The 22849-nt window shown below is 43.5% G+C and overlaps 1 protein-coding gene across 1 annotated transcript in view; it reads right to left on the reverse strand.

The window, feature by feature from the left end:
• LOC126234961 (probable G-protein coupled receptor 158) overlaps nucleotides 1–22849 on the reverse strand; it is a 375069-nt gene that overhangs the window by 175800 nt on the left and 176420 nt on the right. Inside the window, exon 5 of the mRNA XM_049943700.1 lies at nucleotides 18956–19024. Coding sequence (XP_049799657.1) covers nucleotides 18956–19024 — 69 coding nt within the window. The remainder of the gene's footprint in view (nucleotides 1–18955; nucleotides 19025–22849) is intronic.

A 22849-nucleotide genomic window follows, 5' to 3' on the forward strand; every position in this document is an offset into this window, starting at 1 on the left:
ACATTTAAAAGAGATAAATCCTTCGTTCCTCAGAGGTTTTCCATCCTGCCTCGGTGCCATCCAACGTGAAGGAGGACGTTTTCTGTATCAAGGTGCTCATTTTTGACGAAGAAGAAGCCCTTCCAAATTTTCAGCGAACTGTAACGTTTGTCCCTATTTCGGAGAAACTGCTGATAAAAATCTGTGGTACTGCTCTGCAGTGTGTAAGGAAACCGGCTGTGATTGTGTCATTACACACCGATACTTCTTTGGAGGAAAATCTGTGAACAAAATTATAGACATCGAAATAAAATTAATATTACAAATAAAATACGCTAGAGTGTTATTTGCAACTAGGCAATCAGTCTTGTGTAGGAATAGAAATCTGAATTCAAGTATTTGGGGCATCCTTCTTCTTCATTTTAACACGCGCAAGAGTTCATACACGCGTCCCAGCACATGGTAGCCCGGCTTGGTTGGTGTCTAAGGATAACCAAAATCTGAACTAAAAATTAAATAAAAACAGTCTCGATCGCGTTTTCATACTTTTATTTGTTAACAACCGGTTTCGGCCCTTTACTCAGAGCACGCCTTTCCCTGCCATTGCGGCTGCTGGTGGCGGCAGGCGGAGCGAGATCCGTAGATGTAAGGACGTCACCGCTCCTTCCTTCTACGGATCTCGCTCCGCCTGCCGCCACCAGCAGCCGCAGTGGCAGGGAAAGGCGTGCTCTGAGTAAAGGGCCGAAACCGGTTGTTAACAAATAAAAGTATGAAAACGCGATCGAGACTGTTTTTATTTGGTTTTTGGCTTTTAATACTGATAAAATAAGAGAAATCAGGGCTCGCACAGAAAAAATTAAGTGCTCGCTTTTCCCGCGCCCCGTTCGAGAGTGTAACGGTAGAGAGACATCTTGAAGGTGGTTCATTGAACCCTCTGCCAGGCACTTTATTGTGAATAGCAGAGTAATCGCGTGGATGTAGATCGCTGCTTTTCTCCAATTACAGAATGCTTTCTAAAATTTCAAAATATGAACGTCTAGACTGGTAATTCAGTACAAGACCACCTGAAAGTAAGTCTAGGACTAAATTCAGCAAGTGGTTTTGCTCAGTTAAGAAGGAAAATTTGCTTCAACAAAACAGTCTTTGATCAAAAGCATTTTGACAGCTGTCAATGGTCATTAATACGGGGTGTGTCCACCACCGTCTTTACGATGACTTGAACACAGCTGGCGACATGTTCTATGAGATGTCAGTGGAGTAATGGCAGCCCATTCTTCCTCAAGTCCCCACACCAGAAAAGGTACTAATGTTGGACGTTGGTGTAAGGAGCGAAACCGACGTTCTAGCTCATCCAAAAAGTGTTCCACATGGTTCGAGTCGGGGCTCTGGGCTGGCCAGCGTGTTTCAGCAACGTAGTATCACAAAGCTGGTTTATGACAGGATGCACAGTCAGCTGATACAAACCATCGATGTCTCCAAACTATTTCTCTACTATACGCAGTACACTGTACTGTAAAATGTGTTCATATCCTTCCACACTTCGTCTCCTGTTAAGCGCAATAAGGGGACTGCACCCTAACCAAGAAATATACCCTCTGTTGTGATCGACAATACGCAATTTTTCACAGAACACAACTTCTATTTTTGTAAGTTTACAAGGTAACAATAACGATGCCAGTAAAAGTCTCCTAATTGAGGCAAACGAAAGTTCATTTCTAGTTTTCCACAAAGGTTTAGGCTAACGCTCACACACTAGTAAAAGCCCCATTCAGAGACGAAGACGTAATCTTCAGTGGTCGAAGACCACGAGGTCGGCATCCAGAGAGAACTGAACTCCGGGGCTGGTTCTAGCCCCTAAATAGCCGTCTCCAGCCAATCAGGTTTTGGCGTAGTGATACTTCCTGCAGGCCGTGGCTCGAACTCCCCCTACACGAAGTAGTGCTTGGAATGTCTGACTCCATTATCTTGTATGTAAATAGGCGGTGTTTACCATGGTGCTTTTGGTACGCCTTGGACGTAGACAACTCCGTCCTCTATGTGTAATATGGGTTGCCGTCTTGCAGGGGCTACCTTGGTCCCAGCATAACACCCTCATAGCGTAGTACTGTCTCCTCTATACTTCATTGCTGGAGCTACACATGATGGCAGGTAACGTTCTCCAGACCGCCAGACCTACATGTTACAGCCTGACTCATCACTCCAAACCACTCGATTGCAGTCATCCCCTGTCCTTTGGTGTCACTCTGCACACGATCTCAAGTGTCGCTCAGCATTTACTACACAAATGTGTGGTCAATGAGGAGCTGTCAGACTACTGTACCACATTCTTTTCAAACACTGTGCTAGCTGGACTTCCTCTGATTTCATGTGGTTTTTAATAACCACTCTCAGCAATGCTCGACGCTCTTGTCCGTCAGTACATGAGGTCTTCATAGTCTTGCTTTAGCTGTGGTAGTCCTTTCGCGTCTCCACTTCTCAATCACATCACCAACAGTCAACTTTGGCAACTTTGGAAGGGTTGAAATGTCTCCCATGGATTTCCTAATGCGGCTTTCAACGACTAGTCCGAGGTCGAGGACACTGATCTCTCCCGACTATATCACTCTGGTGTTACTGCTTGTCCACGACAGCACAACACCCCTACCTCCTGTTATACTGGCGGGTCCACGTCTTGTGACATTTAGTGGTCAATTCTGCATTACGTAGTGGTATCCAGGTACCTATGAACAACTTAGCCCAAATACATTGCACCCCTTGTACGTTTTCCACCTGCAACGGAAAACTGGTAAATTCCTACGTTTGTTTAACAAATATAAGGGACGATTAAAAAATTTCCGTTCTAAAACCAGACAAACTCCTAGCCTGCATTTCTTTGCTTATACAGGGTGAGTCACCTAACATTACCGCTGGATGTATTTCGTAAACCAGACCAAATACTGACGAATCGATTCCACAGACCGAACGTGAGGAGAGGGGCTAGTCTAATTGGTTAATACAAACCATAAAAAAATGCACGGACGTATGTTTTTTAACACAAACCTACGTTTTTTAAATGGAACCCCGTTAGTTTTGTTAGCACATCTGAACATATAAACAAATACGTAATCAGTGCCGTTTGTTACATTGTAAAATGTTAATTACATCCGTAGATATTGTAACCTAAAGTTGACGCTTGAGTACCACTCCTCCGCTGTTCGATCGTGTGTATCGGAGAGCACCGAATTACGTAGGTATCCAAAGGGAACGGTGATGGACCTTAGGTACAGAAGAGACTGGAACAGCACATTACGCCCACATGCTAACGCCTTTTTATTGGTCTTTTTCACTGACGCACATGTACATTACCATGAGGGGTACACGTTCGACGGTCGTTTCATAGGACGTGGAGGACGCATAAATTGGCCAGCCCGCTCTCCTGATCTTACACCTCTGGATTTCTTTCTGTGGGGTACGTTAAAGGAGAATGTGTACCGTGATGTGCCTACAACCCCAGAGGATATGAACCAACGTATTTTGGCAGCCTGCGGCGACATTACACCAGATGTACTGCGGCGTGTACGACAATCATTAGGCCAGAGATTGCAATTGTGTGCAGCAAATGATGGCCACCACATTGAACATCTATTGGCCTGACATGTCGGGACACACTCTATTCCACTCCGTAATTGAAAACGGAAACCACGTGTGTACGTGTACTTCACCCCTCATGGTAATGTACATGTGCGTCAGTGAAAAAGACCAATAAAAAGGTGTTAGCATGTGGACGTAATGTGCTGTTCCAGTCTCTTCTGTACCTAAGGTCCATCACCGTTCCCTTTGGATCCCTACGTAATTCGGTGCTCTTCGACACACACGATCGAACAGTGGAGGAGTGGTACTCAAGCGTCAACTTTAGGTTCCAATATCTCCGGATGTAATTAACATTTTGCAATGCCACAAACGGCACTGAATACGTATTTGTTTATATGTTCAGATGTGCTAACAAAACTAACGGGGTTCCATTTAAAAAAAACGTAGGTTTGTGTTAAAAAACATACTTCCGTGCATTTTTTTATGGTTTGTATTAACCAATTACACTAGCCCCTCTCTTCACGTTCGGTCTGTGGAATCGATTCGTCAGTATTTGATGTGGTTTACGAAATACATCCAGCGGTAACGTTAGGTGACTCACCCTGTATATCTGCATCGGTGTCACACTGTGTAAGGTGGCTATAATTTCACACGTTACAAGCACTCATCGATACACTTTGCCATGATCTACAAACAATTATGTATCATGTGATAGGTTGTACATCGTATATACGAATATATAATACTGACATTGTCACATACGTCTTGTAAATAATTGTTAACGCTTATACATGAAACGGCAGACCGAAATCAAGTCCTGGCTGGAGTGCCCACACAGGTGTGTTGGTCCTGCTTAAACAAAGGAAGTAGGAGACAGACGTCGTAGCACCTAAGTGCTGGAGCACAATAGAGTCGCGACCGGCTGGTTATTCTGCTGAATTGGAAGGATTATACTTCGCAAACTACGGAAATCTTGGACGCAGATGAGAGAAACGAAGAAGCAGCACCCTGGAAACCATTCAGGCTGGGTTATTTCCAAGGATTTTTACTCAGAAGCGCACCAGTGTACGAGTATAGGTTTTTCCTCGCAAACTTTCCGCGCTGGACGACAAAAGACTAAAATATTGTTGGTTGGCGTTCAGAATAATCTGTAGAGAGGGAGGATATTCCGTCGTTTCGGGAATATGATTCGTTTCCGGAATTATGATGGTGGGGAGCCGAGCCTTGCTGGGAGGCCAGCGGTAGAGAGAAGAGGTCTTCCAAAAATGGTTCAAATGGCTCTGAGCACTATGGGACTCAACTGCCGTGGTTATCAGTCCCCTAGAACTTAGAACTACTTAAACCTAACTAACCTTAGGACATCACACACATCCATGCCCGAGGCAGGATTCGAACCTGCGACCGTAGCAGTCCCACGGTTCCGGACTGCGCGCCTAGAACCGCGAGACCACCGCGGCCGGCAGAGGTCTTCCGTTTTGAGCTCCCGTGTGTGACGGTCACTTAGTATCAGCTTCTTGTTGGTATGGACGGAATTTCTGTCTTTGCTCTCACCAGATTTTATAGTTAGAACGGTTAGGCACTGTACTGTTGTGAACGTATACGATTCTGGACTTCGCCTCTGAGTTGGAAGTCGTCGTTGAGTTCTCAGCGTCCAGTGATTGAGAGCACTTCTTCTGCTTGTACTTACATTGAGACATTATCAGGACTCCGTCCTTGTGGTTGGGAGTTCGCGTTTCTCGTCTGTAGAGCACAGAGAGGAGAAGACTGTATTATAATATATTAGTCAGAGGACCTCCTTCCGCCATCCTAGTGTTTGACAGATTTTTTATTTGTGGCTAGAGTTCTTTCATCGTCGCAGACGAGTACGGGAATCATCACTTCGACGCACCGGACGCAGTACATACGGTGATATCGCAAATTGCTTCGGCTTATTAGGGCTATAAAAGCTAAACAGTTGTGATGACGTTAGCCTATTTCCACTGAGGTTCCACACCACCGTAGATCATCTTTGAAAGTAGTGTCTTCTAGTGTTTGGTACGTAGATGATGTCAGTCATTTCACGTCACTGATATTGGACCGCGCAGTCATAATAAGGGGCAGAGTTGGGCAATTGATTAGTAATGTTACTACAATAAATATATAAGCAGGAACAACGTTTATCATTTAGTACGATTAGTTGCCTTTATTATTCATTTATATTTAGACTGTAATTTATAGAATTAAGAGATGCTAAGGTCTGCTTCAGGGGGTAGTCAGAAAGGGCCAAATCTTCATTTAGCGTTTGTTATTTTCCGTTGCGCACATTCATTTCACACCCACCTCAAGTAGCATCTTGGAACTGGGTTGTATATACGCTGCAGCAACGCCCTCAAACGGAAACTTTTAGATTGCCCCTTGCGTCATTCGCTTTCTAATGGTTAATTTCTCTTCATTATGAAAAAGATGACGCTTGAGAAACTTACCCGCCATTTATTTCGCGACAAATAGAGTAACAACAACTGAAAAATATACCTCACGATTAAAGCGGCGCTTTGGCGTGTTGTACTACAGAAGGAGATATTTGAAGCTAATGGTATAACAAGGTAAAATCAAAATGTCGAGACACAAAGGATAACCTCTTACTCTTTATGACTAGGTAAACGACTCTCACCGTATACGTATTTTTGTCGACGCGTAACTGCAACCGAAGCAACGTTTTACCCCTGTGATCTTTCTACGGTGATCGGGCAGCGCTACAGAGAAATATGACGGTAGCGTCATGTAAAAGCGTCGACACGGTCTACAGATTTATCAAACCTCAATACGGGAAAGCTTGTCCGCTCCGCGATGCCAAAAGGTGTTATTAACTAAAGTTTACTTTCCACGAGTTCCAAATACTTCTCTGTGATGGAGAGCGAAATATGATTACAAAACTATTCCTTGTACCACTGTGCGTCAACTCCAGTTTCCCCTTTCTGTTTACGACGAAAAATTCGATTGTGGCTACACGGTGACTACCTTCGCTTTAGAGAAAAACGTGGCAGACTGGGTCCGCAATGGGAATTAAATTTCTTTTACTAAAGCGTAAACACTAACGGCAGAGAAAGGTTTGATAGATTCCCGGATGTGGACGCAATAAAAAATATTTGTGCGAGTTGTCAAAAAGAAAGTAACACACCTTTTCAGTCGCGTGTTTAATCCTTACGGAAACTTTTATCTAACAAAACGAAAGCTACAAGGGGACTTGGAAAAGTAATTTACACATGTCGTCCACGCTAAGACTATTACGCAACAAGAAAGGGATCCATCAGAAGAGAGTAAGTGCATTACATACAGACACAGTCTGCTGCGGTGCGGGTAACTGGCGCATCACGCCATGGCACGGCAACTGAAAACATACTCCAAATATGAACTACCCGAAAAGTTAAATTCCACATATACGTAGCTGGGAGAAGTCATGGGATACCTCCTAATATCGTGTCGGAACTCCCTTTGCCCGGTGAAGTGTAGCAACTCGACGTGGTATTGGACTCAACAAGTCGTTGGAAGTCCTCTGCAAAAATTCTGAGCAACGCTGCCTGTATAGCCGCCTATCATCCCGAAAGTGGTGCCTGTGGTGGATTTTGTGCACGAACTCAACTCTCCATTACGTCCCATGAATGTTCTATGAGATTCATGTCGGGCGATCTGGGTGGCCAAATCATTCGCTCGAATTATACATAATATTCTTCAAACCAATCGCAAACAGCTGTGGCCCGGTGACATAGTACATTGTCATCCATAAAAATTTAATCGTTGTTTGGAAACGTGAAGTCCAAACATCGTTATAAATGGTCTCCAGGCAGCCGAATATAGCCATTTACAGTCAATGATCGTTTCAGTAGTACCAGAAGATCCAGGCCGTTCCATGTAAACACAGCCCATACCGTTATGGACCCACTACCAGCTTGCTCAGTGCCTTGTTGACAACCTGGGCCCCATGGCTTCGTAGCGTCTCCGCCATACTCGGACATTACCAACGGCTCTTACTAACTGAAATCGGTACTCATGTCACCAGAGCACGGTTTTCCGGTCGTATAGGGTCCAACCGATATGATCACGAGCCCAGGAGAGGCGCTGCAGGCGATTTTGTGCTGCCATAGCCCATTAACGCCAAATTTCGCCGCACTGTCCTAACGGAGACGTCGTGTTCAGCCGGAATGAAATGGTTCCAACATTTTGAAAAACGCTACACAGACGTCCAGGCAATCACACGGCGGTTTTCGAATGGCTCGAGGATCAAGGAACGAATTTCTATTGTCGGTTAATTGAAAGATTCCTGGAACTTTCCGAAAGTCATTTGTACAGATTTGGTGCCAATGTTGAAAAATAGTGCCATGTAGCTGTGTCACTTTCAAGTGCAATGTTGGGGACTTCGATCTTGCAGAGCTGTGTTAGACTCTTCTCGTAGTATTACATATACTTATTTCATTCCTCTCGCCTTTCTACAATACTGTCTTCATGTTTAGTTCTCTTATATAGACCCTCTAAGTATACCTTTCATCTTTCCGCCTTCAATTCAGCCAGCTTAGTACGTATGTACTTGCCATCTGAACTCTTTAACATTCGAACATAAGTTTCTGATTTCTACGAAGATCTCTTTAATTTCCCTATACTCTGCACCTACATTTACAAACACGCCCTGTAAGCCATTATAGAGCCCATGGTGTAGAGTACTTCGTGTTAACAAAGGTGATTTTATGTCCTCTTCAGTTCGTTTATCGAGCATCACTATTATCTTATTCTCTTTACGCTAGATATGTGATGACACAGCAAAATTCTGGTGGAATCGTACTCAAATACAGACTCCGAAAATTTAACTACCAGTGTTTCGAGAGAATAATGAAGCCTTTCTCCAAAAGATTATTTTAGTTCAATTAGCATCGCTTTTGCACTTCTTTTGCATCTGCTGAAACTTCTGAGTGAAACTGAATGCATGTGAACCTGCTTAAACTGCTGAGTGAAACTGAATGTACTGTCACTTAGCTTGTCTTATCATTTTATATCTGACCTACAGAATTATTCCTGACAAATACAACTCAAACACAATCTGACTGCTCAAATAATTAACACAAAAGAATGGCCCTGAATTAGAAGAAATCCTAACAATTACCTATACATTTCATAAAACACTTATCTCACAGAAAATCTTCATTACACGAACTACAGCGATACAGCAAGCACCAATATAGCCAGCTAAATACAAGATTCTAACTGCTAATAAGCATGTGGTTAGCAAAGCAAAGATTTTGTTGCAGAGCATACAACCAGTTCAAAAATTATATAATCGTCCGTGACATCCCAGTTCCAAAATATTATATAATCGTCAATAATTTTAAATCTCTATGAGGGACACGTCCAGACCGTCCGCTCGCGCTAACACTTGAGACCTCTAACCTCCGTCAGTGCTAAATATAAACTTCCAACCTCCATCACTATTGGCTATTCACTCTCAACTGCCATCACTGCTGGCTGCTCACCTCCAACTACGAGTCCGACCAGCCACAGAGTCTCTTACAGAGGGCGCACAGCGCTGTCAGAGTTATTAATGCAGTCTATCGTGTTGCCAACATGTAAACACACAGTATAAACAGGCTACTTACAACGTGTTACGATCCGAGCAGTACATCTCCAAATCTTGATAATTTCTTATACCATACTCACTCTCTCATTATTGTCTTGTATGCGATTTCCTTTACAGAAGCAATACAATTTTTCGGAACTCTTCCAAACTGACGTACAAATTTGCAGTCAGGGTGCGTGGGACAACCACGATTGTGCTCCAGCTGCCGTATATAATCCCACCTCAGACCGTAGCTCCAGCACGCAGACAGGTAGGCTGCAGGCCATTAACTGGCCTCCTTATAACCAATATATGGCCATCACTGGCACCATGACAGAACCACAACAGATTTCCACCCAGACTCTACTGAAGGCGTAAATGATCTGTTTCGCAGCTGTCCTTGAAGTAACCGATTTGTAATAGTATTTTGTGATACTGTGGCCCAAATGCTGCTGAAATTGGTGCTGTAGATGCAGTAGGATGCGCCAGAGCCATTTGCCTACCACGATGGTCTTACCTCTCGGTAGTGCCTCGTGGCTGTTTGGAGCCCGGTTTCTTGCGACTGTACACTCTCGTGACCACCGCTGCCATCAAGATTGCACCATCATTCGCCCATTTAGTACGTGACTCGTGACACTATACCTACGACTTACTTGCATCCATCTTTGATCACACAAAAACATAACCAATAGAAGCGAACCAAAAATAATCAGTGTCACGGATAAAGACTGTCTCTTGTATAGCAAAACACCACTTTATTTATTTAGAAGCAAACTCGAAGGTGAAATTTTCTGGACAGTTGATATGTTGATTTGGATTGCAGGTACATTAGTGTTGTTTTAAGATGATCGGTAGCGGAGAAAGTGTAAGTGACGTAACAAAGTACGTCTGTATGTAATCGTTATTAAAGAGCGATTACGTGTTTGTAGGTCCACGTTCGCACATGCTCAGAAAAAACGGAATGCCTTGAATGATTAGAGACTGGACGCTCATATTCACGGGACTCATACATTAGTATGTTCCGCAGAAATAATTAGCCTTTCAGTCACCTCGGCTCAGCATGTGTCCTGTTATGTAGTGGGCACAGGGTCCGCCATGGGCCCTGGTAGCTTGTTCTATGTGCGATGGCATCGATGCGTAAAAAGCACGAATGGCGTATAGCATTACTGCTGAATTTACTAGGTTCCGACGTTCATCTATGGTGGTTGACATGGATTTTCAGTTGCCCAGTAATGCATGTTATGCAAATTAACATTTCCATGGTTCGTGAAGTTAGCCTCGTCAGTAAATAAAATCATATTAATAAATCTGTCAACCCTCTGAATCTGAAGTTGGGTCCTATCGGCAGAATTCAACGCGACACATACAATTCGTACCAGTTAATTATTGGTGGAGACTGATATGGTAAGGTTGATATTTATGGCAATGCAGAACACGAACAACACTACTCTGGCTCATGTCAGATTCCCTTGCGATTTGACGCCAACTAGCACAAGGATCTCGAACCACATTGGTAAGAGTACCAATTTCCGTTTCCACGTTAGTAACTTTCCTTTCCCGGATATGTTTACGATGCATTAATTATCCACTTGTTGTCAATTTATCATACACATATTTAAATGTATGACGTGTAGGGTGAGTACGTTGAGGATATCTTTCAGAGTATAAGTCTCTAGCTCATACCGAATTTCGTTGGCATTCTCCGAAAATGAGAAGCTTATCGACTTGTTCTTCGAAGGAATACATCATTCACAATTGATTCGACTCTCTAGTCTTACCGTTGCTATTAGTTTTGTATTGCGAAACCGTCGAATGGTCTTTACATGTCGATGGCACATTAGATGGATACGCCGTATTCGGCGAATATTTACTATTTTCACGATATACCAGAGAGCATTGCCAGAGCATGTGCTTCGATAACTGCCAAAGTGATAGGGAATACCTCTCAATCAATGATAAGCAGATTGCAACACTGTAGTGATACCAATGGTCATCACTTCGGAAACCTTCTGTAAATGGACGTTCATGCCACCTTTGTGACCTTCGTTGATCTTCAATGACCTTACTGTTGCACATTATTGCCGGCCGGTGTGGCCGTGCGGTTCTAGGCACTTCAGTCTGGAACCGCGTGACCGCTACGGTCGCAGGTTCGAATCCTGCCTCGGGCATGGATGTGTGTGATGTCCATAGGTTCGTTAGGTTTAAGTAGTTCTAAGTTCTAGGGGACGGATGACCTCAGAAGTTAAGTCCCATAGTGCTCAGAGCCATTTGAACCATTTTTTTTACACATTATTGGGTTTCGTCTCGATAGCCGCTATCAGAAAATAAGTACCAAACTATAGCATCCCATTTAAAAAAACGAAGTTGACCTTCATATGTCTGACGAGACCCCACCTATCAGAAAACGAAGTTGACCTTCATATGTCTGACGCGACCCCACCTATCAGCAAAAAACCAATGTCCACTACACGCAACAAGCGGCTACACGGGTAGCTGGGGTTGTGTGGCGTGGGCTGGGCGGTTTTTTAGGTTAGATGGCCTTGGGCAAGTACAGAAAGGGCAACAGCCTCAACGGGTGCGGGGCAAAGTCAGGACATGCGGGGACCAAGCAGCAATTGGTATTGTGATTGTCAACTGTCGAAGCTGCGTTGGTAAAGTACCGGAACTTCAAGCGCTGATAGAAAGCACCGAAGCTGAAATCGTTATAGGTACAGAAAGCTGGCTGAAGCCAGAGATAAATTCTGCCGAAATTTTTACAAAGGTACAGACGGTGATTAGGAAGGATAGATTGCATGCAACCGGTGGTGGAGTGTTCGTCGCTGTTAGTAGTAGTTTATCCTGTAGTGAAGTAGAAGTGGATAGTTCCTGTGAATTATTATGGGTGGAGGTTACACTCAACAATCGAGCTAGGTTAATAATTGGCTCCTTTTACCGACCTCCCGACTCAGCAGCATTAGTGGCAGAACAACGGAGAGAAAATTTGGAATCCATTTCGCATAAATTTTCTCAGCATGTTATAGTCTTAGGTGGAGATTTCAATTTACCAGATATAGACTGGGACACTCAGATGTTTAGGACGGGTGGTAGGGACAGAGCATCGAGTGACATTATACTGAGTGCACTATCCGAAAATTACCTCGAGCAATTAAACAGAGAATCGACTCGTGGAGATAACATCTTGGACCTACTGATAACAAACAGACCCGAACTTTTCGACTCTGTATGTGCAGAACAGGGAATCAGTGATCATAAGGCCGTTGCAGCATCCCTGAATATGGAAGTTAATAGGAATATAAAAAAAGGGAGGAAGGTTTATCTGTTTAGCAAGAGTAATAGAAGGCAGATTTCAGACTACCTAACAGATCAAAACGAAAATTTCTGTTCCGACACTGACAATGTTGAGTGTTTATGGAAAAAGTTCAAGGCAATCGTAAAATGCGTTTTAGACAGGCACGTGCCGAGTAAAACTGTGAGGGACGGGAAAAACCAACCGTGGTACAACAACAAAGTTAGGAAACTACTGCGAAAACAAAGAGAGCTTCACTCCAAGTTTAAACGCAGCCAAAACCTCTCAAACAGAAGCTAAACGATGTCAAAGTTAGCGTAAGGAGGGCTATGCGTGAAGCGTTCAGTGAATTCGAAAGTAAAATTCTATGCACCGACTTGACAGAAAATCCTAGGAAGTTCTGGTCTTACGTTAAATCAGTAAGTGGCTCGAAACAGCATATCCAGACACTCCGGGATGGCGATGGCATTGAAACAGAGGATGACACACGTAAAGCTGAAATACTAAACACCTTTTTCCAAAGCTGTTTCACAGAGGAAGACCGCACTGCAGTTCCTTCTCTAAATCCTCGCACAAACGAAAAAATGGCTGACATCGAAATAAGTGTCGAAGGAATAGAAAAACAACTGGAATCACTCAACAGAGGAAAGACCACTGGACCTGACGGGATACCAATTCGATTCTACACAGAGTACGCGAAAGAACTCGCCCCCCTTCTAACAGCCGTGTACCGCAAGTCTCTACAGGAACGGAGGGTTCCAAATGATTGGAAAAGAGCACAGGTAGTCCCAGCCTTCACGAAGGGTCGTCGAGCAGATGCGCAAAACTATAGACCTATATCTCTGACGTCGATCTGTTGTAGAATTTTAGAACATGTTTTTTGCTCGAGTATCATGTCGTTTTTGGAAACCCAGAATCTACTATGTAGGAATCAACATGGATTCCGGAAACAGCGATCGTGTGAGACCCAACTCGCTTTATTTGTTCATGAGACCCAGAAAATATTAGATACAGGCTCCCAGGTAGATGCTACTTTTCTTGACTTCCGGAAGGCGTTCGATACAGTTCCGCACTGTCGCCCGATAAACAAAGTAAGAGCCTACGGAATATCAGACCACCTGTGTGGCTGGATTGAAGAGTTTTTAGCAAACAGAACACAGCATGTTGTTCTCAATGGAGAGACGTCTACAGACGTTAAAGTAACCTCTGGCGTGCCACAGGGGAGTGTTATGGGACCATTGCTTTCACAATATATATAAATGACCTAGTAGATAGTGTCGGAAGTTCCATGCGGCTTTTCGCGGATGATGCTGTAGTATACAGAGAAGTTGCAGCATTAGAAAATTGTAGCGAGATGGAGGAAGATCTGCAGCGGATAGGCACTTGGTGCAGGGAGTGGCAACTGTCCCTTAACATAGACAAATGTAATGTATTGCGAATACATAGAAAGAAGGATCCTTTATTGTATGATTATATGAGAGCGGAACAAACACTGGTAGCAGTTACTTCTGTAAAATATCTGGGAGTATGCGTGCGGAACGATTTGAAGTGGAATGATCATATAAAATTAATTGTTGGTAAGGCGGGTACCAGGTTGCGATTTATTGGGTGAGTGCTTAGAAAATGTAGTCCATCAACAAAGGAGGTGGCATACAAAACACTCGTTCTACCTGTACTTGAGTATTGCTCATCAGTGTGGGATCCGTACCAGATCGGGTTGACGGAGGAGATAGAGAAGATCCAAAGAAGAGCGGCGCGTTTCGTCACAGGGTTATTTGGTAACCGTGATAGCGTTACGGAGATGTTTAATTAACTCAAGTGGCAGACTCTGCAAGAGAGGCGCTCTGCATCGCGGTGTAGCTTGCTCGCCAGGTTTCGAGAGGGTGCGTTTCTGGATGAGGTATCGAATATATTGCTTCCCCCTACTTATACCTCCCGAGGAGATCACGAATGTAAAATTAGAGAGATTAGAGCGCGCACGGAGGCTTTCAGACAGTCGTTCTTCCCGCGAACCATATGCGACTGGAACAGGAAAGGGAGGTAATGACAGTGGCATGTAAAGTGCCCTCCGCCACACACCGTTGGGTGGCTTGCGGAGTATAAATGTAGATGTAGATGTCATAATACAGCCCCGTGGTCCCATGCAACATAGTCCCCCAAACGTTTCCGCTACTATCATACTTTCGGAGTTATTCTAGGTGGCAATAGTTAGTGACTCACACTGTATATTTTAAATAACTGATAAGCGAAATATAATGTTCTCAGTTGTTTTATCAACCAAATAAACTGAATAAAACATTCGTATTTCACTTCAATGTAGGATGTCTGTTATGGATTTACATAAATGTATTTTAATTTTATATATGAACATACTTTGAATGAGACTTCGTTAACTTTAAAGAAGGCTATGAAAGCGATACGTGTTGTTCCCAGTATGGCAACTGCGTGTCTAGGATTTTACTACTGTTGGCAAGCCTTTTTGCATTAATCGACATATGTAGGTTATATAACAACAGTCAATAAGAGAATGTATATTGTATCACAGTTGTTTCTTACAGAAATTTTTGGTTCAAGTTTAAAAATAAAACTTTTCCTATGCGTTTCAGTTTCAGGGAACTTCGTCTACCAGACGATATTTGAGCTGCTGGTTTTGAGAATGTCCTTTCTGATGGCGCTGAAGTAACCGTGACAAACAAGCATATTTTTGCGAAGCATGGCAGCTCAAGATAGAGGAGTGTTCGGGCTTGCCACCGTTTTAAAGGACACTCGTGCCTACGTAATAACTTTTCTTCCAAGCATTGCCTCATTGAAATTAAGCTGTTAACAGGTGATGCCGTAGAGCTTGATTCCGTTTTCGCATCAAATTCTTTCCAAACTGTCTCCTCTTCTCTAAAAGGAATGGGCGATACGGACTCAGTAAACTCTATTTCAAGTGGTGTCTTTGAATGAATGTTTTTTTTCTGTTTCAGTTTTTAATGAACTTCTGCCGCGCTCGGAAGCAATTCGTCTTTAAAAGAAAGCCTCTTAAATCTTGGGTCGAATAGGGCCGCTTTCGAAAGGACTGCATGTTTAGCACAGTTTTTAAATTGATTATTAAATTCCGTGATTAACTTGAGCAGAAAGTTCTTTGCTATTTCCATTCTTAAGTTAATATATAAATTGTCACATATCCCCGCTACACTATCCGTGGCTGCTATCACCACTGAAATAGACCCTTGCATTTGTGAGGACATTTCTTCTGTAAGCTGTTTAAAAGACTTTAAAATTTTAAGCAACTTGTGATACGGATTGCCATTCAGTTTTAAGGAGTCTTTCCACAGGATTGTAAAGAACTCCCAACGGCACTTCAAGAGGTTATTTTAAAATAGAAATCCTTTCCCAGCAAGTCCAATGTGCTTTTCCACCTAGTGGCAACGTCCATTTTCAGTTTTAAAAGTTTTTGTCCAGTCATGAGTTGCTCTTGCGTTGAAGTTATTTTTTTGTAGACAGTGGACTTCTATGGAAGTGTTGCACTATTGTTTTTGTTTTCTGTATAATATTAAGTGTATCCACGACACAGATGGTCATAGCCCGCCAACTGAATTACTGCTTTCATGTTAGGGGCATTATCTGTAACACAGACAAATATTTTATCTTGTACTTCCCACTTACATAATAAATCACATTACTCCATTTCAATGTAGTCAGCTGTACGCCGCTCGTAACGTCTTAATAATGCTGACTTCAGTTCACAGTTTGCGATGAAGTGTACTGTAACTGCCTGACCGAGCGTCGTTTCCCGAGGCGTCCACCAGTCAGTAGTGATGGAAAAGAGAAATGCACTTCCCATTTCGTCTTTTAATTTATTTTGCACTCTTACATTCTGAGCATCCAGTAATGTTATGCTCAGCATGCACCTTGATGGTAATTTATAGTTGTGTTCCAAACACTCAATCAAAGCTTTGAAGCCTACATCTTCAGTCACAGAAGACGGTTGCAAATTACCAAAAACTAAGTAATTTTTTTTATCGTGCAACACTTAGAGGTCTTTTGATAAATGTGGTAATGGTTTTTTGTTGTTGTTGTTGAGGCTGACGTTTTAATGAAGGAACTTCAGATCTAGGTGTAGACGGAACTGGTGAAATTGTAACTATGATCTTGTATGATTACCGATTTTTTAGAAATTTGATGTAAAACCACTTTTCATGTAATATAAGGTATGGAAAAGACCACACCTTGCCATGTCATCGGTACCTTCAGTAAAAAGGTTCCACAGTTTACTCCTTTATTTGTCTATTATAAATTGCGCTGAAAATAAACAATACAGAACTGTTAAGCCATCGTGATTTACAGAAGGATCATAGGTCGGAGAAAGGGTTAAGAATGCTAAGTACTGTTCACGCAGTCTATCTTGGGTGATTGGCCCGATGGTCGTTCATGGAATGTCAAAACCAGTCGGAATATTTCGTGATTACTGTCGCTTGTTTCCTATTGACGCCACTGTGACCTCCCTTAGTTTCAGCACTACATTTACGAGCAGCGGAATTTGTTGTGCTGTGTTTTTCTACATTAACAATTAAATTAATATCGACATGAGTGAAATAGTATCGCATCTGAACATAGCCCTATTTCATACTTTCTGTACAACTTTTTTGTACTAGACGAGATGAAAAATAAATAATAACCATTAATATTTGCAGGTAAAAAATATTTTAAAATAACGTGTATTTGAATTAAAGGCGGGCCTGACGATCATTGAAGATTAATTTGCAAACACGGACCAAGAAGTAAGACCTGAAATATCTTATAACAAATAATAACGACCTAAATCATAGATCTACGCGCTTCGGTTTGGTCAAGAAGGTCTATATAAATGGCTCACCTAAAAGTAAATATTAAAGCAGAATAGTCCAGTTCCAAAAGCAATATTTTAAATAAAACTAAATTTGCACTAACATAAAGCTTGTGCAACACAAACCATGTTCTCTAATAACAACTACTGCGCCGATGTGAGAGCATCCTTTAATGTTCCGTACACGGCCGAGTAGAACCGAGCGAGGAAATGGGATGTTGTTCTTCGAACGCAAAGCACGCTACTGAGTTTCATCCTGGATGCCGAATCGAGTTGCAACGCCATACATTTCGTATCTGTACAATTCGTACCGCATTCCATTATACGCATGTTCCATTCTAGTTTGCATTACAGAGATCGTATCGATAGATGCGAATAACGAAATATATTTATGAGGAACGATTCGGCACTTCGAGTCAGCCAAATTATTCGTCATCAAGCACCGAGTACATACGATTTGCTACAGCTCTGGCAATTAGCGGATGGTTAAAAGTTAGAATATTTCACAACCAGTAATAAATTAATTACTATTATACAATATCATAATTTTAATTAGCAGGAACTATCATACTTCGTAAAGTTCACGGATGTCCATTGTTGTGTATTTACAAGAAATTTTGTTTGTGCGTTGTAATGCACTTTTGTCACCGAAGTATTGTGAGAACGTTAGTAAGGAAGTGAAAGGAATACCGACACAGTTGTAATGCATGAAAAAAGCCACTAGACAGGATAGTTTTCAATCTGAAAATTTTCAAGAAATTTTATGCTTAGGTTACACAAAAATGCTAACGTAATTTCCAGTGGAAAAGCAACTGATGTGACAGAAGAAGGTAGTTATGAAAATGACTGTTGTTTGGAATAGAGCCCTTCGGTCGTATTTCATTAAATTACTCTACATAGAACGACCTCTCAACAATGCTGTTTCCCACATGTTTTCTGAATGTGTGACAGACTCCGTTTCTATCGGACGTTGTTCTTCAACTTTTCTTACTACTTGCCGGGAGATCTGTCAGTGGTGTTGTCAAAAGAGTCGTGCACAATTGGTATGACAGTCAGATCTCCGTTCGGACCTTCTCATTTATACTTTTATTAAAAATGAAACTCCTCCAGCTGTACTGAAGCTTTCATATTTATTTGGCTACTAGTTTCCACGTTGCATCAACGTCATCTTCAGGCCCGTACATTTCGATGATATTAGTTGTGCGTCGCTGAGTACTAGAAGTCCGCGGTGAGACCAATACGTGCTCACCGCGGACTTCTAGTACTCAGCCACACACAACTGATATCATCAAAGTGTACGGGCCTGAAGATGACGTTGGCACAACGTGGAAACTAATAGCCAAATAAATATGAAATCTTAAGTACAGCTGGAGGGGTTTCATTTTTAATAAAAATTATACCAGCTGATGTCCCATCATCCAGTTTAAATATGGATGTACGAAGGTTCTCATTTATGTTTTTCGTAGTTTCCCCTAAACCATCCGACCTCAGTCCAGGCATTGTTCATTACAGGGCACGTTTCCTGCCGCAGGTGTCTCCAACTGAATTCGTGCTCTGCCTGTATGTTATTGAGTAGGTGCAATCCATCCTTTCTCCCTTCCATCCGTCCTTGCTTCTGAAGGCTGCTTGCGAGGAAGGTTACTCAACTCAGCAGGTACACAGAAGGATACATGACCGGAAAATAACCAGGTGAACAAATTTGACTCACCGTGGCGTACAACAGGAACTCTCCGAGTAGTATGGTTTCCAGGATGGTCCACATGCCGGCAGCTATCGTCTGGAACAGAACAAAAGCCAATCATAAGCGTCATAAGACACATACAGCCAAACCAATCTGTTGAAGATAACGCAGTTGCCGAGGTAAATATCAGCTAACTGTACACCTTAGTTACCACATTGTTAAATCTGTACGATTTAGAGAATCAGAGAATACACTGCTCGACAATTGCTACGAGACAGAGATATTGTTGGACGGAATAATTACAGAGAATGATGGACGACGTGAAACAAAGTATACACGTAACACAGATGGAGATATTTAAAACGAAAAAGGGTACAGATTTCACATGAGAAAACAGGATAACGGATATAAATAAAATTTGTGTGTGGCACTTGTCAGATTTCCATCATAAAGATCGATAAAACTTTTTTATCCATTGTGGGTGTAGAACATTGTCCCGCAAGGACTCCTGAATGGGTGCACAATCATTAGTGCCGGACGAGGGATATTCCTTAGTGATGGTTCGATAATCGATCTTCATAAAAAGGTTTTCAGAAATTACCACAACCGTTCACCTGAAATACACTCCTGGAAATGGAAAAAAGAACACATTGACACCGGTGTGTCAGACCCACCATACTTGCTCCGGACACTGCGAGAGGGCTGTACAAGCAATGATCACACACACGGCACAGCGGACACACCAGGAACCGCGGTGTTGGCCGTCGAATGGCGCTAGCTGCGCACCATTTGTGCACCGCCGCCGTCAATGGCAGCCAGTTTGCCGTGGCATACGGAGCTCCATCGCAGTCTTTAACACTGGTAGCATGCCGCGACAGCGTGGACGTGAACCGTATGTGCAGTTGACGGACTTTGAGCGAGGGCGTATAGTGGGCATGCGGGAGGCCGGGTGGACGTACCGCCGAATTGCTCAACACGTGGGGCGTGAGGTCTCCACAGTACATCGCTGTTGTCGCCAGTGGTCGGCGGAATGTGCACGTGCCCGTCGACCTGGGACCGGACCGCAGCGACGCACGGATGCACGCCAAGACCGTAGGATCCTACGCAGTGCCGTAGGGGACCGCACCGCCACTTCCCAGCAAATTAGGGACACTGTTGCTCCTGGGGTATCGGCGAGGACCATTCGCAACCGTCTCCATGAAGCTGGGCTACGGTCCCGCACACCGTTAGGCCGTCTTCCGCTCACGCCCCAACATCGTGCAGCCCGCCTCCAGTGGTGTCGCGACAGGCGTGAATGGAGGGACGAATGGAGACGTGTCGTCTTCAGCGATGAGAGTCGCTTCTGCCTTGGTGCCAATGATGGTCGTATGCGTGTTTGGCGCCGTGCAGGTGAGCGCCACAATCAGGACTGCATACGACCGAGGCACACAGGGCCAACACCCGGCATCATGGTGTGGGGAGCGATCTCCTACACTGGCCGTACACCACTGGTGATCGTCGAGGGGACACTGAATAGTGCACGGTACATCCAAACCGTCATCGAACCCATCGTTCTACCATTCCTAGACCGGCAAGGGAACTTGCTGTTCCAACAGGACAATGCACGTCCGCATGTATCCCGTGCCACCCAACGTGCTCTAGAAGGTGTAAGTCAACTACCCTGGCCAGCAAGATCTCCGGATCTGTCCCCCATTGAGCATGTTTGGGACTGGATGAAGCGTCGTCTCATGCGGTCTGCACGTCCAGCACGAACGCTGGTCCAACTGAGGCGCCAGGTGGAAATGGCATGGCAAGCCGTTCCACAGGACTACATCCAGCATCTCTACGATCGTCTCCATGGGAGAATAGCAGCCTGCATTGCTGCGAAAGGTGGATATACACTGTAATAGTGCCGACATTGTGCATGCTCTGTTGCCTGTGTCGATGTGCCTGTGGTTCTGTCAGTGTGATCATGTGATGTATCTGACCCCAAGAATGTGTCAATAAAGTTTCCCCTTCCTGGGACAATGAATTCACGGTGTTCTTATTTCAATTTCCAGGAGTGTACATCTATTTAAAAAGGCGACTGGTTGTGGTAATTTCTGAAAACCTTTTTATGAAGATCGATTATCGAACCATCACTAAGGAATATCCCTCGTCGGGCACTAATGATTGTGCACCCATTCAGGAGTCCTAGCGGGATATCATGCTGATCCTGTCTCAAGGCGGTTTTCACTTTTTGCGCGGTTCAGGCAGAGTGTGTTTGCAAGAAACCCGTCTGCCCAGAGCATCCCATTGATGCTCTATAGCCGCGGTTGTCAACCCATGGACTATAACCCACGTGAGGGGCCGTGAACGCTGGTCGAGAGTCGAGGACAAGATAAAACTTAGCACGAAATTCAGGGGTTTCAGTCGTCGAGTTTAGTGAGTACTAAATGAAGCAAGAACTGAACTGCCTTGCCGCTGTCTTGTAACACGCCCATTCCGTTATGTCGAAACCTGCCCTGTTTCTTTTTTTACACAGATAGAAGATGTCAGAAGAAACTGCTAAGGCGGACCACCAGTACATTTTTTAAATACTGAAAATTACCGAAAGCGTGTGCCACCAGGCTGTTGGATATTTACGTCCTGCAGGCTTAACTACAGCGCTGGTGTGTGGTCTTGGATGGCTGCTCATGGGGTAAACACGTAACACGCCATAATGCGACCTCCAGCTTGCCGAGCAGGCAGTTTCTAGGACACAATCGTTCACAAGAACCACTCGCTTGAATATGCTCGTTCAATATCCAGATACAACAAGGAAGGAAGGAAGATTGGTGTCTTACGTCCCGTCCACAGATAAGATAGTCTGAGATGGAGCTTTGCTCGGATTTCTTTAGCGGTATCGTTGACCCAAGAATTGAACCTGGATCTCTCAGAACGTGAGTTTACGGCGTTAGACACTACTCGATCTCGCTCAGTCTTCGTGGAAATAACTCTGCATCAGTATTCACACAGATTTCTTCCTAACTGGCTAGTAATAGAATTTATAGTGTTACTAATTTGTACAACTGATATTGAGACAGCCGGCCTAGTGGCCGTGCGGTTAAAGGCGCTGCAGTCTGGAACCGCAAGACCGCTACGGTCGCAGGTTCGAATCCTGCCTCGGGCATGGATGTTTGTGATCTTAGGTTAGTTAGGTTTAACTAGTTCTAAGTTCTAGGGGACTAATGACCTCAGCAGTTGAGTCCCATAGTGCTCAGGGCCATTTGAACCATTTTTTTTATATTGAGACACTGGCATTTCGGTGTGTACAATAATTGTTATAACTCGGTCGTTGGACTATAAAGGCAGAGAGAGAGAGAGAGGGGAGAGAAAATTGTTATCGAATATGCGTGTAACTTTGACAGATAAAATTTGAGAATACGTCGAAAAGTCAGTCTGCATATTAGTCATGCGCTGTTATAGCTTACATCCGACACCTCTGTGTATCGTTCACCGTCTTCAACAGTTTTACACAGAACTCCAACAGAGAAAGTATTAAGTTCTTTACGCCGGTACGGATTTAATGGGATTTGAAAATCACAGAGATATATTGAATGGAATTTTTAGGATGACTGCAATTGCTGAGGTCGTAGTGATTTGTAAATGCCTAGCTCCGACGGATAAATCTCTAACAGTGGAAGTAGAAAAATAGTCTCTAACAACTCAGGCACACTTGTCGATCGATTGGAATTTAACGTTATAGTTCCCCAATGTGTCAAAATACTTCTAATAACGACATAGAGTTTAGTGACAATGTAAGGAAACTAGGTAAAGAATGGATATGTTGGTATGGAACTTAGGAGAATGAGGAACATGCAGGTACTGCGAGACGAATGAGACGGGTTGCACTGTCAAGGTCACCGCACGGGCGAGTGAGAACACTGTCACTTAAAGTCCTACAACAATACTTCCAAGTCG

The sequence above is a fragment of the Schistocerca nitens genome, chromosome 2 (genome assembly GCF_023898315.1).
Source record: "Schistocerca nitens isolate TAMUIC-IGC-003100 chromosome 2, iqSchNite1.1, whole genome shotgun sequence".
In the NCBI taxonomy this organism is placed as follows: Eukaryota; Metazoa; Arthropoda; class Insecta; order Orthoptera; family Acrididae; genus Schistocerca; species Schistocerca nitens.